The sequence below is a fragment of the Scyliorhinus torazame genome, chromosome 5 (assembly GCF_047496885.1).
Source record: "Scyliorhinus torazame isolate Kashiwa2021f chromosome 5, sScyTor2.1, whole genome shotgun sequence".
Taxonomy (NCBI): domain Eukaryota; kingdom Metazoa; phylum Chordata; class Chondrichthyes; order Carcharhiniformes; family Scyliorhinidae; genus Scyliorhinus; species Scyliorhinus torazame.
Genome location: NC_092711.1, coordinates 325,928,706 through 325,945,915, shown reverse-complemented (window position 1 = coordinate 325,945,915; position 17,210 = coordinate 325,928,706). Strand labels below are relative to the sequence as shown.

Sequence of the window (17,210 nt, the reverse complement as noted above, 5' to 3'; positions counted from 1 at the left end):
CATATGTGCCCTGTGTAATACCTTAAACTGAATCAGGCTTAGCCTGGCGCACGAGGACGACGAGTTTACCCTGTTTAGGGCATCTGCCCACATCCCCTCCTCAATCTCCTCCCCTAGCTCTTCTTCCCATTTCCCTTTTAGTTCGTCCATCATAGTCTCCCCTTCGTCTCTCATTTCCCTATATATATCCGACACCTTACCGTCCCCCACCCATTTCTTTGAGATGACTCTGTCCTGCACCTCTTGTGTCGGGAGCTGCGGGAATTCCCTCACCTGCTGCCTCGCAAAAGCCCTCAATTGCATGTACCTGAATGCATTCCCTTGGGGCAACCCATATTTCTCGGTCAGCGCTCCCAGACTCGCAAACTTCCCATCCACAAATAGATCTTTCAATTGCGTTATACCTGCTCTTTGCCACATTCCATATCCCCCATCCATTCCCCCCGGGGCAAACCTATGGTTGTTTCTTATCGGGGACCCCCCCAGTGCTCCGGTCTTTCCCCTATGTCGTCTCCACTGTCCCCAAATCTTCAGTGTAGCTACCACCACCGGACTCGTGGTATAGTTCCTTGGTGAGAACGGCAATGGGGCTGTCACCATAGCCTGCAGGCTGGTCCCCCTACAGGACGCCCTCTCTAATCTCTTCCACGCCGCTCCTTCCTCCTCTCCCATCCACTTACTCACCATTGAAATATTAGCGGCCCAATAATACTCACTTAGGCTCGGTAGTGCCAGCCCCCCCCTATCCCTACTACGCTGTAAGAATCCCTTCCTCACTCTCGGAGTCTTCCCGGCCCAAACAAAACCCATAATACTCTTTTCTATCCTTTTGAAAAAAGCCTTCGTGATCACCACCGGGAGACACTGAAACACAAAGAGGAATCTCGGGAGGACCACCATCTTAACTGCCTGCACCCTCCCTGCCATTGACAATGCTACCATGTCCCATCTCTTGAAATCTTCCTCCATCTGTTCCACCAACCGCGTCAAATTTAGCCTGTGCAATGTGCCCCAATTCTTAGCTATCTGGATCCCCAGGTAACGAAAGTCTCTTGTTACCTTCCTCAACGGTAGGTCTTCTATTTCTCTACTCTGCTCCCCTGGATGCACCACAAACAGCTCACTCTTTCCCATGTTCAATTTATACCCTGAAAAATCCCCAAACTCCCCAAGTATCCGCATTATTTCTGGCATCCCCTCCGCTGGATCCGCCACATATAGTAGCAGATCATCCGCATATAAAGATACCCGGTGTTCTTCTCCTCCCCTAAGTATTCCCCTCCATCCCTTGGAACCTCTCAGCGCTATCGCCAGGGGCTCAATCGCCAGTGCAAACAGTAATGGGGACAGAGGACATCCCTGCCTTGTCCCTCTGTGGAGCCGAAAATATGCCGATCCCCATCCATTCGTGACCACACTCGCCACTGGGGCCCTATACAACAGCTGCACCCATCTAACATACCCCTCTCCGAACCCAAATCTCCTCAACACCTCCCACAGATAATCCCACTCCACTCTATCAAATGCTTTCTCGGCATCCATCGCCACTACTATCTCCGTTTCACCCTCTGGTGGGGCCATCATCATTACGCCTAACAACCTCCGTATGTTCGTGTTCAGCTGTCTCCCCTTCACAAACCCAGTTTGGTCCTCATGAACCACCCCCGGGACACATTCCTCTATTCTCATTGCCATTACCTTGGCCAAGACCTTGGCATCTACATTGAGGAGGGAGATTGGTCTGTAGGACCCGCATTGTAGCGGATCCTTTTCCTTCTTTAAAAGAAGCGATATCGTTGCTTCTGACATAGTCGGGGGCAGTTGTCCCCTTTCCTTTGCCTCGTTGAAGGTCCTCGTCAGTAGCGGGGCGAGCAAGTCCAAATATTTTCTGTAAAATTCAACTGGGAATCCGTCCGGTCCCGGGGCCTTTCCCGTCTGCATGTTCCTAATTCCTTTCACCACTTCTTCTACCGTGATCTGTGCTCCCAATCCCATCCTTTCCTGCTCTTCCACCTTGGGAATTTCCAGCCGATCCAAAAACTCCATCATTCTCTCCCTCCCATCCGGGGGTTGAGCTTCATACAATTTTTTATAAAATGTCTTGAACACTTCATTCACTCTCTCCGCTCCCCGCTCCGTCTCTCCATCTTCGTCTCTCACCCCCCCTATTTCCCTCGCTGCTCCCCTTTTCCTCAATTGGTGTGCCAGCAATCTGCTCGCCTTCTCTCCATATTCATACTGTACACCCTGCGCCTTCCTCCATTGTGCCTCTGCAGTGCCTGTGGTCAGCAAGTCAAATTCCACATGCAGCCTTTGCCTTTCCCTATACAGTCCCTCCTCCGGTGCTTCCGCAAACTGTCTGTCCACCCTCAAAAGTTCTTGCAACAACCGCTCCCGTTCCTTACTCTCCTGCTTCCCTTTATGTGTCCTTATTGATATCAGCTCCCCCCTAACCACCGCCTTCAACGCCTCCCAGACCACTCCCACCTGAACCTCCCCATTGTCATTGAGTTCCAAGTACTTTTCAATGCATCCCCTCACCCTTAAGCACACCCCCTCATCCGCCATTAGTCCCATATCCATTCTCCAGGGTGGACGCCCTCTTGTTTCCTCCCCTATCTCCAAGTCTACCCAGTGTGGGGCATGATCCGAAATGGCTATAGCCGTATATTCCGTTCCCCTCACCCTCGGGATCAATGCCCTACCCAACACAAAAAAGTCTATGCGTGAATAGACTTTATGGACATAGGAGAAAAACGAGAACTCCTTACTCCTAGGTCTACTGAATCTCCACGGGTCCACCCCTCCCATCTGCTCCATAAAATCCTTAAGCACCTTGGCTGCTGCCGGCCTCCTACCAGTCCTGGACTTCGACCTATCCAGCCTTGGTTCCAACACCGTGTTAAAGTCTCCCCCCATTATCAGCTTTCCGGTCTCTAGGTCTGGGATGCGTCCTAGCATTCGCCTCATAAAATTGGCATCGTCCCAATTCGGGGCATACACGTTTACCAACACCACCATCTCTCCCTGTAATTTGCCACTCACCATCACGTATCTGCCCCCGTTATCCGCCACTATAGTCTTTGCCTCGAACATTACCCGCTTCCCCACTAATATAGCCACCCCCCTGTTTTTCGCATCTAGCCCCGAATGGAACACCTGCCCTACCCATCCTTTGCGCAACCTAACCTGATCTATCAGTTTCAGGTGCGTTTCCTGTAACATGACCACATCTGCTTTAAGTTTCTTAAGGTGTGCGAGTACTCGTGCCCTCCTTATCGGCCCGTTAAGCCCCCTCACGTTCCACGTGATCAGCCGAGTTGGGGGGCTTCCCACCCCCCCCCCTTGCCGGTTAGCCATCATCTTTTTCCAGCTTCTCGCCCAGTTCCCACGCGGCTGTATTTCTCCCAGACGGTGCCCCCCCGCCCATCCTTTCCCGCACCCACTCCCCCCTTTCCCCAGCAGCAGCAACCCAGTAATTCCCCCCTCCCCCCCCCCCGCTAGACCCCCCGCTAGCGTAATTACTCCCCCCATGTTGCTCCCAGAAGTCAGCAAACTCTGGCTGACCTCGGCTTCCCCCCGTGATCACGGCTCGCCCCGTGCGGTGCCCCCTCCTTCCTGCTTCTCTATTCCCGCCATAATTATCATAGCGCGGGAACCAAGCCCGCGCCTCTCCCTCGGCCCCGCCTCCCATGGCCAACGCCCCATCTCCTCTCCCTCCCCCCCTCCCCCCATCACCACCTGTGGGAGAAAGAAAAGTTACCATACCGCAGGATTAATCATACAATCCCTCTTCGCCCCCCCCCCACTCGTCCCCCCACTTTGTCCAAACGTTCATTTTCGTAGTCCAATCATTCCAATTTTTCTTCTACAATAAAAGTCCACGCTTCATCCGCCGTCTCAAAGTAGTGGTGCCTCCCTTGATATGTGACCCACAGTCTTGCCGGTTGCAGCATTCCAAACTTTATCTTTTTTTTGTGAAGTACCGCTTTGGCCCGATTAAAGCTCGCCCTCCTTCTCGCCACCTCCGCACTCCAATCTTGATAGACGCGGATCACCGCGTTCTCCCATTTACTACACCGAGTTTTCTTCGCCCATCTAAGGACCATTTCTCTATCCTTAAAACGGAGAAATCTCACCACTATGGCTCTGGGAGCTTCTCCTGCTCTCGGTCCTCGCACCATAACTCGGTATGCTCCCTCCACCTCCAACGGACCCGTCGGGGCCTCCACTCCCATTAACGAGTGCAGCATCGTGCTCACATATGCCCCGACGTCCGCCCCCTCCACACCTTCAGGAAGGCCAAGAATCCTCAAGTTGTTCCTCCTTGCGTTATTTTCCAGTGCCTCCAACCTCTCCACAGATCGTTTCTGGTGTGCCTCCTGTATCTCCGACTTCACCACCAGGCCCTGTATGTCGTTTTCATTCTCTGCTGCTTTCGCCTTCACGACCCGAAGCTCCTGCTCCTGGGTCTTTTGTTCCTCTTTCAGCCCTTCAATCGCCTGTAATATCGGGGCCAACAACTCTTTCTTCATTTCCTTTTTTATCTCCTCTACGCAGCGTTTCAAAAACTCTTGTTGTTCAGGGCCCCATATGAAACTGCCACCTTCCGACGCCATCTTGGTTTCTGCTTGCCTTCCTTGCCGTTGTTCCAAAGGATCCGCTGCAATCCGGCCACTTTCCTCTCCTTTTTCCATCCGTGTCCAGGGGGAACACCCTTCTGGTTTACCGCACGGTGTTTTCAGCCGTTAAAATTGCCGTTGGGGCTCCTATCAAGAGCCCAAAAGTCCGTTTCACAGGGAGCTGCCGAAACGTGCGACTCAGCTGGTCATCGCCGCACCCGGAAGTCCTCAATCACCGGCCCAGTTAACTGTCTGCTGGTTAATCACCGGCCTGGTTAACTGTCAGCTGGTTAATCACCAGCCTGGTTAACTGCCTGCTGGTTAATCGCTTGCCTGGTTAACTGTCTGCTGGTTAATCACAAGACTGGTTAATTGTCTGCTGGTTAATCACCATCCTAGTTAACTGTCTGATGGTTAATCAACAGCCTGGTTAACTATCTGCTGGTTAATCACAGTCCTGGTTAACTGTCTGCTGGTTAATCACCTGCCTGGTTGCCTCTCTTCTGGTTAATCACCAGCCTGGTTAACTGTCTGCTGGTTAATCAACTGCCTGTTGGTTAATCACCTGCCTGTTAACTGCCTGCTGGTTAATCACCAACCTTGTTAACTGTCTGCTGGCTAATCACCAACCTGGTTAACTGTCTGCTGGTTAATCACCTGCCTGGTTAACTGTCAGCTGATTAATCGCCTGCCTGGTTAACTGTCTGATGGTTAATCACCTGCCTGATTAACTGCCTGCTGGTTAATCACCGGCCTGGTTAACTGTCTGATGGTTAACTGTCAGCTGGTTAATCAGCTGCCTGCTGGTTAATCACCTGCCTGGTTGCCTGTCTGCTGGTTAATCACCTGCCTGGTTAACTGCCTGCTGGTTAATCACCAGCCTGATTAACTGTCTGCTGGTTAATCACCTGCCTGGTTAACTGTCTGCTGGTTAATCAACAGCCTGGTTAACAGTCTGCTGGTTAATCACCATCCCGGTTAACTGTCTGCTGGTTAATCACCTGCCTGGTTGCCTCTCTTCTGGTTAATCACCAGCCTGGTTAACTGTCTGCTGGTTAATCAACTGCCTGTTGGTTAATCACCTGCCTGTTAACTGCCTGCTGGTTAATCACCAACCTTGTTAACTGTCTGCTGGCTAATCACCAACCTGGTTAACTGTCTGCTGGTTAATCACCTGCCTGGTTAACTGTCAGCTGATTAATCGCCTGCCTGGTTAACTGTCTGATGGTTAATCACCTGCCTGATTAACTGCCTGCTGGTTAATCACCGGCCTGGTTAACTGTCTGATGGTTAACTGTCAGCTGGTTAATCAGCTGCCTGCTGGTTAATCACCTGCCTGGTTGCCTGTCTGCTGGTTAATCACCTGCCTGGTTAACTGCCTGCTGGTTAATCACCAGCCTGATTAACTGTCTGCTGGTTAATCACCTGCCTGGTTAACTGTCTGCTGGTTAATCAACAGCCTGGTTAACAGTCTGCTGGTTAATCACCATCCCGGTTAACTGTCTGCTGGTTAATCAACAGCCTGGTTAACTGTCTGCTGGTTAATCACCTGCCTGGTTAACTGTCTGCTGGTTAATCACCAGCCTGGTTAACTGCCTGCTGGTTAACCACTGGCCTGGTTAACTGTCTGCTGGTTAATCACCGGCCTGGTTAACTGTCAGCTGGTTAATCACCAGCCTGGTTAACTGCCCTGTCTGCTGGTTAATCACCGGCCTGGTTAACTGCCCTGTCTGCTGGTTAATCACCGGCCTGGTTAACTGCCATGTCTGCTGGTTAATCACTAGCCTGGTTAACTGTCTGCTGGTTAATCACCGGCCTGGTTAACGTCTGCTGGTTAATCACCGGCCTGGTTAACTGTCTGATGGTTAATCACCGGTCTGGTTAACTGTCCGCTGGTTAATGACTAGTCCAGCTACTTCATTGTCGGTTAGCAATTATCCTGGTTAGTACCCATCAGTTAGGTGTGTGTGGTGGGGGGTGGGGGAGTGGGGCTGGTGGGTCGGTAACGTTGAGATTGGGAATGAAAGGCTGGGTTTGAAACGCGAGTTGCAGATTGAGGGTCAGAGCGTGTTCACGACTTTAACAATCGAGTTGATGATGAGGATATTGTGATGTCCCAATGCACTGCTCCATGTGGAGATCATGCAACACAGAATGCTGGAATGTCAGTGGGGCAGTAGTGAACAGAGTGCAAATGGGGCAGTAGTGAACGGTGTGAGAGTGGGACAATAGTGAGTAAGTGGGGCAGTAGTGAACGGTGTGTGAGTGGGGCAGTAGTAAATGGTGTGAGTGGGGCAGTAGTGAACGGTGAGAGTGGGGCAGTAGTGAACGGTGAGAGAGTGGGACAGTAGTGAACGGTGTGTGAGTGGGGCAGTAGTGAACGATGTGTAAGCGGGGCAGTAGTGAACGTTGAGAGAGTGGGGCAGTAGTGAATGGTGTGAGAGCGGGGCAGTAGTGAAGTGTGTGAGGCAGTAGTGAACAGTGTGAGAGTGGGGCAGTAGTGAACGGTGTGTGAGTGGGGCAGTAGTGAACAGTGAGAGTGGGGCAGTAGTGGAACAGTAGAGAGTGGGGCAGTAGTGAACGGTGTGAGTGGGGCAGTAGTGAACGGTGAGAGTTGGGCAGTAGTGAATGGTGTGAGTGGGGGAGTAGTAAACGGTGTGAGTGGGGCAGTAGTAAATGGTGTGAGTGGGGCAGTAGTGAAAGGTGTGTGGGGCAGTAGTGAATGGTGTGTGGGGACGAGATGTGAACATAGACCATTACAGCGCAGTACAGGCCCTTCGGCCCTCTATGTTGCGCCGACATGTGAAACCACTCTAAAGCCCATCTACACTATTCCCTTATCGTCCATATGTATAGAACATAGAAGGTGTGAGTGGGGCAGTGGTGAACGGTATGGGAGTAGGGCAGTAGTGAACGATGTGAGTGGGGCAGTAGTGAATGGTGTGTCAGTGGGGCAGTCGTGAATGGTGTGAGTGGACCAGTTGTGAAAGGTGAGAGTGGGGCAGTAGTGAACGGTGTGACAGTGGGCCAGGTGTGAAAGGTGTGTGGATGGGGCAGTAGTGATCGGTGTGTGTGGGGCAGTAGTGAATGGTGTGAGGGGGCAGTAGTGAAAGGTGTGAGAGTGGGGCAATAGTGAATGGTGTGGGGGCAGTAGTGAATGGTGTGCGAGTGGGGCAGTAGTGAATGGTGTGTGAGTGGGGCAGTAGTGAATGGTGTGAGTGGGGCAGTAGTGAATGGTGTGTGAGTGTGGCAGTAGTGAATGGTGTGAGAGTGGGGCAGTAGTGAACGGTGTGTGAGTGGGGCAGTAGTGAACTGTGAGAGAGTGGGGCAGTAGTGAACGGTGAGAGAGTGGGGCAGTAGTGAATGGTGTGTGCGCGGCAGTATAAAAGGTGTGAGTGGGGCAGTAGTGAACGGCGAGGGGGCAGTACTGAATGGTGAGAGAGTGGGACAGTAGTGATCGTGTGAGTGTGGCAGTCGTGAATGGTGTGTGAGTGTGGCAGTAGTGAATGGTGTGGGGGGCAGTAGTGAACGGGGGTGAGTGGGGTAGTAGTGAACAGGATATTGTGATGTCCCAATGCACTGCTCCATGTGGAGATCATGCAACACAGAATGCTGGAATGTCAGTGGGGCAGTAGTGAACAGAGTGCAAATGGGGCAGTAGTGAACGGTGTGAGAGTGGGTCAATAGTGAGTAAGTGGGGCAGTAGTGAACGGTGTGAGTGGGGCAGTAGTAAATGGTGTGAGTGGGGCAGTAGTGAACGGTGAGAGTGGGGCAGTAGTGAACGGTGTGAGAGTGGGGCAGTAGTGAACGGTGTGTGAGTGGGGCAGTAATGAACGACGTGTAAGCGGGGCAGTAGTGAACGTTGAGAGAGCGGGGCAGTAGTGAACAGTGTGAGAGCGGGGCAGTAGTGAAGTGTGTGAGGCAGTAGTGAACAGTGTGAGAGTGGGGCAGTAGTGAACGGTGTGAGTGGGGCAGTAGTGAACAGTGAGAGTGGGGCAGTAGTGAACGGTGTGAGTGGGGCAGTAGTGAACGGTGAGAGTTGGGCAGTAGTGAACGGGGGGTGAGTGGGGCAGTAGTGAACGGTGTGTGAGTGGGGCAGTAGTGAACAGTGTGAGTGGGACAGTAGTGAACGGTGTGAGAGTGGGACAGTAGTGAACAGTGTGAGAGTGGGGCAGTAGTGAACGGTGTGAGTGGGGCAGTAGTGAACGGTGAGAGTTGGGCAGCATGAACGGTGTGAGTGGGGCAATAGTAAATAGTGAGAGTGGGGCAGTAGTAAACGGTGTGAGTGGGGCAGTAGTGAACAGTGTGAGTGGGACAGTAGTGAACGGTGTGTGAGTGGGGCAGTAGTGAATGGCGAGAGAGTGGGGCAGTAGTGAACGGTGTGTGAGTGGGCAGTAGTGAACTGTGTGAGTGGAGCAGTAGTAAACGGTGTGAGAGTGGGGCAGTAGTGAACAGTGTGAGAGTGGGGCAGTAGTGAATGTTGAGAGTGGGACAGTAGTGAATGGTGTGAGTGGGGCAGTAGTGAACGGTGAGTGTTGGGCAGTAGTGAACGTGTGAGTGGGGCAGTAGTAAACGGTGAGAGCGGGGCAGTAGTAAACGGTGTGAGTGGGGCAGTAGTGAACGGTGTGTGAGTGGGTCAGTAGTGAATGGTGAGAGAGTGGGGCTGTAGTAAACGGTGAGTGGGGCAGTAGTGAATGGTGTGTCAGTGGGGCAGTAGTGAATAGTGTGAAAGTGGGGCAGTAGTGAATGGTGTGTTAGTGGGGCAGTAGTGAACGGTAAGAGAGTGGGGCAGTAGTGAACGGTGTGCGCGCGGCAGTAGTGAACGGTGAGAGTGGGGCAGTAGTGAACGGTGTGAGAGTGGGACAGTAGTGAACGGTGAGTGAGTGGGACAGTAGTGATCGTGTGAGTGTGGCAGTAGTGAATGGTGTGAGGGGGCAGTAGTGAACGGGGCAGTAGTGAATGGTGTGCGAGTGGGGCAGTAGTGAATGGTGTGAGAGTGGGGCAGTAGTGAACGGAGTGTGAGTTGGGCAGTAGTGAACGGTGAGAGTTGGGCAGTAGTGAATGGTGTGAGTGGGGCAATAGTAAACGGTGTGAGTGGGGCAGTAGTGAACAGCGTGTGAGTGGGGCAGTAGTGAACGGTGTGAGAGTGGTGCAGTAGTGAACGGTGTGTGAGTGGGGCAGTAGTGAAGTGTGAGTGGAGCAGTGAACGTGTGAGAGTGGGGCAGTAGTGAACGGTGTGTGAGTGGGGCAGTAGTGAACGGTGAGAGTGGGGCAGTAGTGAACAGTGTGTGAGTGGGGCAGTAGTGAAAGTTGTGATTGGGGCAGTAGTGAACGGTGTGTGAGTGGGGCAGTAGCGAACAGTGTGAGTGGGGCAGTAGTGAACGGTATGAGAGTGGGGCAGTAGTGAACAGTGTGTGAGTGGGGCAGTAGTGAATGGTGAGAGTGGGGCAGTAGTGAACGGTGTGTGAGTGGGGCAGTAATGAACGGTGAGAGTGGGGCAGTAGTGAATGGGGCAGTAGTGAACGGTGAGTGGGTCAGTAGTGAAAGGTGTGAGTGGGTGGAAAGTGCTTTGTGTGGCCAAATTCACATTGTTGATGTCACGCTGTGATCAGTTTCCGAGATTAACGAGGTTCAATTTGCCGGAGCTCAGCGTCAAAGCGAGTTTCCTGGACAGAGATCCTGTTAATCCACCTACCCCCAGCCCATGGGGTCATGTTTATTCCAATCTGACAGCAGCGAGATCACCCCCCATGTGCCCACACTGGCTCCTGCAGCTGCGGAATTAATGCCACAACTTTCTCCTTTCCCAGCATTGGTCCAATTTCCATTTGAAAGTTATTATTGAATCGCCCGCGCAGCAGCTGCACCATCACAACAACTCTCTGGGCAAAAACATATTTTGTCTGGTTATTAATTTGTCCTGGACTCTCTCCCAATCCCGGGGTTCTTCCCGAGCTCAGTGTTGCATTTCAGTCACACGACCGGGGCAGAGACACTAACTCTGGTTTGAGGGGCTCCTGGAGACATGAGGACCTCCTGCCCAGTGTCTGAACCTGTGACTAATGGGAGGGGGTGAAAACTGTTGGGGTTCCCAGCAAACAGGCTCATTGTTCCACTATTTCTCTGCAGGGACTAAGAGTTTTGAGCATGGCGGCTCACACTGGCACGAACGGTGCTTCACCTGCTCTCGCTGCCTGAAGGAAATCGGGACAGGAAGCTTTATTCCAAAGGGTGATGATATCTACTGCACTTCCTGTAATGAGAAGAAATTTTCTAAGCACTGTGTCCACTGCAGAAAGGTGAGACAGACAGACAGACACAGACAGAGGCAGACAGAGGCACAGGCAGACACAGACAGACACAGAGTAAACCGGGTATACAGTGTGTCCCTATTCACAATTATCAGTCAGTCTTTACATTTTAAATGTACAGCCACAGCCTGGCGCCAAGTTAAACAACAGCCTTACATTCTTACCCAGACTCCGAGATGGCAGGGAGAGCGATCAGAGTCAATATTGGAGAGATTGGCGCCTGTGGGGGAACCATTGACCATTTCCCAAAGAAATCAACATTATTTTGGATAATTATTTCCACTCAGAGAGCAGAGTTCTGATCCAGCCCAGAGAACAGCTGCTGAAATGTTTGAATATACTTTACTGCCTCAATAACAATGTGTTGAAAACCTCGGGGCCAAGCATTAAATCGGTTTCAGGATTAATTTAATTTTGGTGTAATCACAGGTGATGTAGCAATGGTTACGTTCTGGTCTGAAATGAAAAAGTTAGTCTCAGTAACGGATAACCATGAAACTACCATAAAACCACCTGGTTTCACCGCTGTCCTTCAGGGCCAGAAATCTGCTCTCCCCCAGCTGTGCTGATCCTAGACACTGAAATGGGTCTGATTCACCCTCTGAAACCACTCACTGAGTTGTACTCGGAAAGCTCACCACCGCCTTCTCAAGGGGCAATTAGGGATGGGCAATAAATGCTGGTCGAGCTATTCATCCTGTGAATAAATAAAAACAAATCTCTGTGGATTTCCGGACCCTTTTCTTACTTTATAAATTAGAATAAAACATTCCCCAAGAAGAATAAGGTTCATAAACTCCAACTCCAGCCACAGGCCCAATCCCAAACACAAGTGTCCCTGCTGGACAGTGGCCTTGTCCTCTCACTAACCCCCCCCCCCCCCACTTGCCCCACTCCCCTAACTGCCCCCCCCCCCCCCCCCCACCCACCCCTCCACTCCCCCTTCCTTACAACAGAGAAAAAACCCAAAGGAGTAAATGGAATGAGAACAAAGATACTCCTAATGCTGAGACTGGGAAGGAGGCGAGGGAGAGATGAAGGGAGTAAACTCAGAACGCAGAACATAAAGCAGCGACCAGGGGTGAGAGGTGGAGATAGGGACTTGGATTAAGAAACATTGGGATCCCGATTTTAAGTGATGTAAGGCCAGGTCAAGGTTAGATGTCAGGAGGTGATTAATAAGACCATAAAAAGTAGGAACAGGAGTCGGCCATTCGGCCCCTCAAGCCTGCTCCACCAATAGGATCATGACTGATCCAGCATTCCTCACCTCCACTGTCCCATTAACCCTCGATTCCCTTCCTGATCAAGAATCTATCTCAGCCTTAAATATTCACAAGGACTCTACCCCCACACAAGCTCTCTGTGCAAATACTTGGCAAATGCAATGTGGGTGAATGTGAGGTTATTCATTTTGGTGGCAAAAACAGGAAGGCAGATTATCTGAATGGTGGCAGTTTGGGAAAAGAGGAAGTGTAACGCGACCTGGGTGTGATGGTGGAACAGTCGCTGAAGGTCGGCAGGTACAGCAGGTGGTGAGGAAAGCTAATGGCACGCTGGCCTTCATAGTGAGAGGATTTGAGTATAGGAGTAGGGATGTGTTGCTGCAGTGATACAGGGCCTTGGTGAGGCCACACCTTGAGTATTGTGGCAGTTTTGGTCTCCTAGTTTGAGGAAGGACATTCTTGCTATTGAGGGTGTCCAGCGAAGGTTCACCAGACTAATTCCCGGGGTGGCAGGACTGACACATGAAGAAAGACTGGATCGACTGGGCTTGTACTCACTGGAGTTTAGAAGAATGAAAGGGGATCTCATAGAAACGGATAAAATCCTGATGGGACTGGACAGGCTGGATGCGGGAAGAATGTTCCTGATGTTGGGGATGTCCAGAACTCGGGGTCACAGCCTAAGAATAAGGGGTCAGCCATTCAGGACTGAGATGAGGAAGAACTTCTTCTCTCAGAGAGTTGTGACCGTGTGGAATTCTCTCCCACAGAAAGCTGTTGGGGCCGGTTTGTTGGATATATTCAGAGGGAGCTGGACGTGGCCCTCGCAGGATCAGCTATGATCATATTGAATGTGGTGCCGGCTCGAAGGGCTCCTCATCCTGAGACTGAGCACCGAGTTTTAGATTCCTGACCAATGGAAACAATCTTCCAACGCCCACCCTATCACACCCCTGCAGAATTCTCTACTTCAGTGAGAACCCCTCTCATTTTTCAATAATATATATAAAAAATCAACTTGATGTCAACATTTTACATGACACTTATGATTGTAGACCTGACCCCCAGGATCCAGTTAGGGACCAGTAATGTTTTGTGTGAAGTGGATAAAGTTTGATATTCAAGATACCAAGAGGATAAAGCTTCAAGATTCTGTGAGTTTTGAACAAACAAAATTCGATCTACAAGGTCAGAAAGATAAAACAATTTACAATATCTTTCACTCCAACATCCAGGCCAACTTGAGGCACATGTGAATCAACAGGTAAACTGTAGTCAAACACACCATCCTGCAACACAACCAAAACAGGACCCACACATCACCCAATTACCCACCCAGGTGCCACCAAGACCATGGGTCACCCACCCACTGAAACTCCCATGAGGGACTCCAGTCCCCACCCTCGATAATCCAACATGGGAACTATCTCCAAAACCTGCTTTAACTTGAATGGCCTGGGCAGCACGGTGGCGCAGTGGTTAGCACTACTGTCTATGGCGCCGAGGTCCCAGGTTTGATCCTGGCTCTGGGTCCGTGTGGAGTTTGCACATTCTCCCCATGTTTGTGTGGGTTTCGCCCCCACAACCCAAAGATGTGCAGGTTAGGTGGATTGGCCACGCTAAATTGCCCCTTAATTGGAAAAAAATAATTGGGTACTTGAAAATTTTTTTTTTTTAAAAACTTGAATGGCCAACACTGCAGAGCCCCAATTTTCACAGAACACAGGGAAACACAAAATAGGTTTATCATAACTTCCTACACCCACATTGACAATGCGAAGTGTGGTGTTTACAGAGGGAATTCCAGTGTTTGGGGCCCAAGCGGCTGACAGTCTTCAATGGAGGAGTGATTAAAATCGGGATGGCCAAGAGGCCAGAATTAAAGCAGCGAGATTGGATGATTGGGAGAGGTTACAGAGACAGGGAGGGAGGACATAATACAGAATTGACCAATGTTCTGCCTGATACCTGTGACTAATGGATTGGCAGAGAATGTGGCTCGTATATTACCTTGATGTAAGGTTCTGGGTGTCTGCTGTGTTTCAGGCTATCACCAGTGGAGGACTGACCTATCGCGATGAACCTTGGCACACTGAATGCTTTGTGTGTAAGACATGTCGCAAACAACTGGGTGGCCAACGATTCACTGCCCACGAGAACTATATCTACTGCACGGATTGCTATGGCAACTTCATCGCCAAGAAGTGTGGCGCCTGTCACAAGCCTGTGACTGGTAAGTTGTGACGAACGGCCACTTTACTTTTTAAATTACTGAGACTATAAAAATAAAAATTGAAGCTCAATGACCCCACTCACCAATCTTCATATCCAATGGACCCCCACTGGAGGATGGTCCAACTCCATCCATCTGCACTCCCCCAACCATCGCACTCCCACCCCATGGAGCAGCGGACAAGCTATCACTGCATACCATCCACAGATCTCTTTACTTACCTTCTCTTGCTGTGCAGCAAGGTAGCTCAGTGGTTAGCACTGTTGTTTCACAGCTCCAGGGTCCCAGGTTCAATTACCAGCTTGGGTCACTCTGTGGAGTTTGCGCGTGCTCCCTGTGTCTGCGTGGGTTTCCTCCGGTTTCCACCCACACAACGTGCTGTTGGGTAATTTGGACATTCTGAATTCTCACTCCGTGTACCCGAACAGGCGCTGGAATGTGGGAATAGGGGATTTTCACAGTAACTTCATTTCAGTGTTAATGTAAGCCTACTTGTGAAAATAAATATTGAGCTCATTGTGGATAATTGCAGACTGACCTCATTGCTTTGAAGGATTCACATTAATGATCTGGAAGAAGGAACTGAAGGCACTGTTGCTAAGTTTGCAGATGATACAAAGATCTATAGAGGGACAGGTAGTATTGAGGAAGCAAGGGGGCTGCAGAAGGATTCGGACAGGCTAGGAGAGTGGGCAATGAAGTGGCAGATGGAATACAATGTGGAAAGTGTGAGGTTCTGCACTTTGGAAGGAGGAATTTAGACAGACTATTTTCTAATGGGGAAATGCTTAGGAAATCAGAAGCACAAAGGGACTTGGGAATCCTTGTTCACGATTCTCATAAGGTTAATGTGCAGGTTCAGTCAGCAGTTAAGAAGGCAAATGCAATGTTAGCATTCATGTCGAGAGGGCTAGAATACAAGACCAGGGATGTACTTCTGAGGCTGTATAAGGCTCTGGTCAGACCCCATTTGGAGTATTGTGAGCAGTTTTGGGCCCTGTATCTAAGGAAGGATGTGCTGGCCTTGAAAAGGGTCCAGAGGAGGTTCACAAGAATGATCCCTGGAATGAAGAGCTTGTCGTATGAGGAACGGTTGAGGACTCTGGGTCTGTACTCGGAGTTTGGAAGGACGAGAGGGGATCTCATTGAAACTTACAAGATACTGCGAGGCCTGGATAGAGTGGACGTGGAGACGATGTTTCCACTTGGAGGAAAAACTAGAACCAGAGGACACAATCTCTTTCTAAAGGGACAATCCTTTAAAACCGAGATAAGGAGGAATTTCTTCAGCCAGAGGGTGGTGAATCTGTGGAACTCTTTGCCGCAGAAGGCAATGGAGGCCAAATCACTGAGTGTCTTTAGATTAACATAGAATTTACGGTGCGGAAGGAGGCCATTCGGCCCATCGAGACTGCACCGTCTCTTGGAAAGAGCACCCTACCCAAGATCAACACCTCCACCCGATCCCCATAACCCCACCCTACACTAAGGGCAGAGATAGATGGGGTTATGGGGAGAAGGCAGGAGAATGGGGATGAGAGAAATATCAGCCATGATTGAATGGCGGAGCAGACTCGATGGGCCGAGTGGCCTAATTCTGCTCCTGTCTGATGATCTTATAGGAGGCCCATGGGGACACCCTGATCGATCTCCCTGTGGACTTGTGGAATATGTGCTTCCCTGCTAGTGGGTGGAGGCCTTCCCAGCTGGTGCTGATAACGTAGTATACAGGCCGGCCCAGACAGGGACCGGGATGTTGGTTATCCCGATGGGAATGACTGTGTGTATTTACTGCCAGAGGCAGATTTAGCACACTGGGCTAAATCGCTGGCTTTTAAAGCAGACCAAGGCAGGCCAGCAGCACGTTTCCATTCCTGTACCAGCCTCCCCGAACAGGCGCCGGAATGTGGCGACTAGGGGCTTTTCACAGTAACTTCATTGAAGCCTACTTGTGACAATAAGCGATTTTCATTTTATTTTCAAGATTGAATGGCGGAGCAGACTCGATGGGCCGAGTGGCCTAATTCTGCTCCTATGTCTTATGATTCCTGGTTCACGTTTTGTAAATCCAGGCTCTTAACTTTCCCACATCTCCTCTCTTGGCTACATAGAGCTCATTTTGTAAACAAAACCTCAACTCTATTCCCACCTAGTTCCTCATTACCCAACTTCCCCTTCGGTGCCCCCCAATTGACATTGGAAATGGTTCTTTATTTTCAGGAACTACCCTCCAACTTCCTTTCACAACCATCGCCTAAACTTTAGCTCTTGCAAAGTTACCACTCCACCTCAAAACCTACCTTAGAGCATCCCACTGCAATCCGATGGCAACAATTCTAAGCCCATTCCATGCTTGAGCCTCTCCGACCAGCTCTCTGCCACAGCAATGGAACGACGTTAACCCAAGTTACCAACATCCTCTGTGGCAGAGATCATTATAGATTATCACTCCTTTAAAAACATTTTTGTAATTTAAATTTAGAGTACCCAATTATTTTTTTCCCAATTAAGGGGCAATTTAGCGTGGCCAATCCACCTGCCCTGCACATCTTTGGGTTGTGGGGGTGAAACCCACGCAGACACAGGGAGAATGTGCAAACTCCACAGTGACCCAGGGCCGGGATTCGAACCCAGGTTGTCAGCGCCATAGTCCCAGTGCTAACCACCGCACCACCCGATAGATGATCACTCCTTGACTTTCTCTGCACACTGCAGTCTCCTCCAATACTCCTCCCTATTGGCCATATCAGTTCAATTATCACTGGGTTCTATTCTTACCAGATTATTACAGCATTTTTGGTGATGGTTTCTTAATGCA

At 50.5% G+C, this 17,210-nt stretch overlaps 1 protein-coding gene across 1 annotated transcript in view; it reads left to right on the top strand.

Annotated features, from left to right (window-relative positions):
* The window catches only part of fhl1a (four and a half LIM domains 1a), a 42,486-nt gene that overhangs the window by 20,236 nt on the left and 5,040 nt on the right, over positions 1-17,210 (top strand). Inside the window, exons 4-5 of the mRNA XM_072505992.1 lie at positions 10,752-10,921; positions 14,206-14,392. Of these exons, the coding sequence (XP_072362093.1) occupies positions 10,752-10,921; positions 14,206-14,392 (357 nt within the window). The remainder of the gene's footprint in view (positions 1-10,751; positions 10,922-14,205; positions 14,393-17,210) is intronic.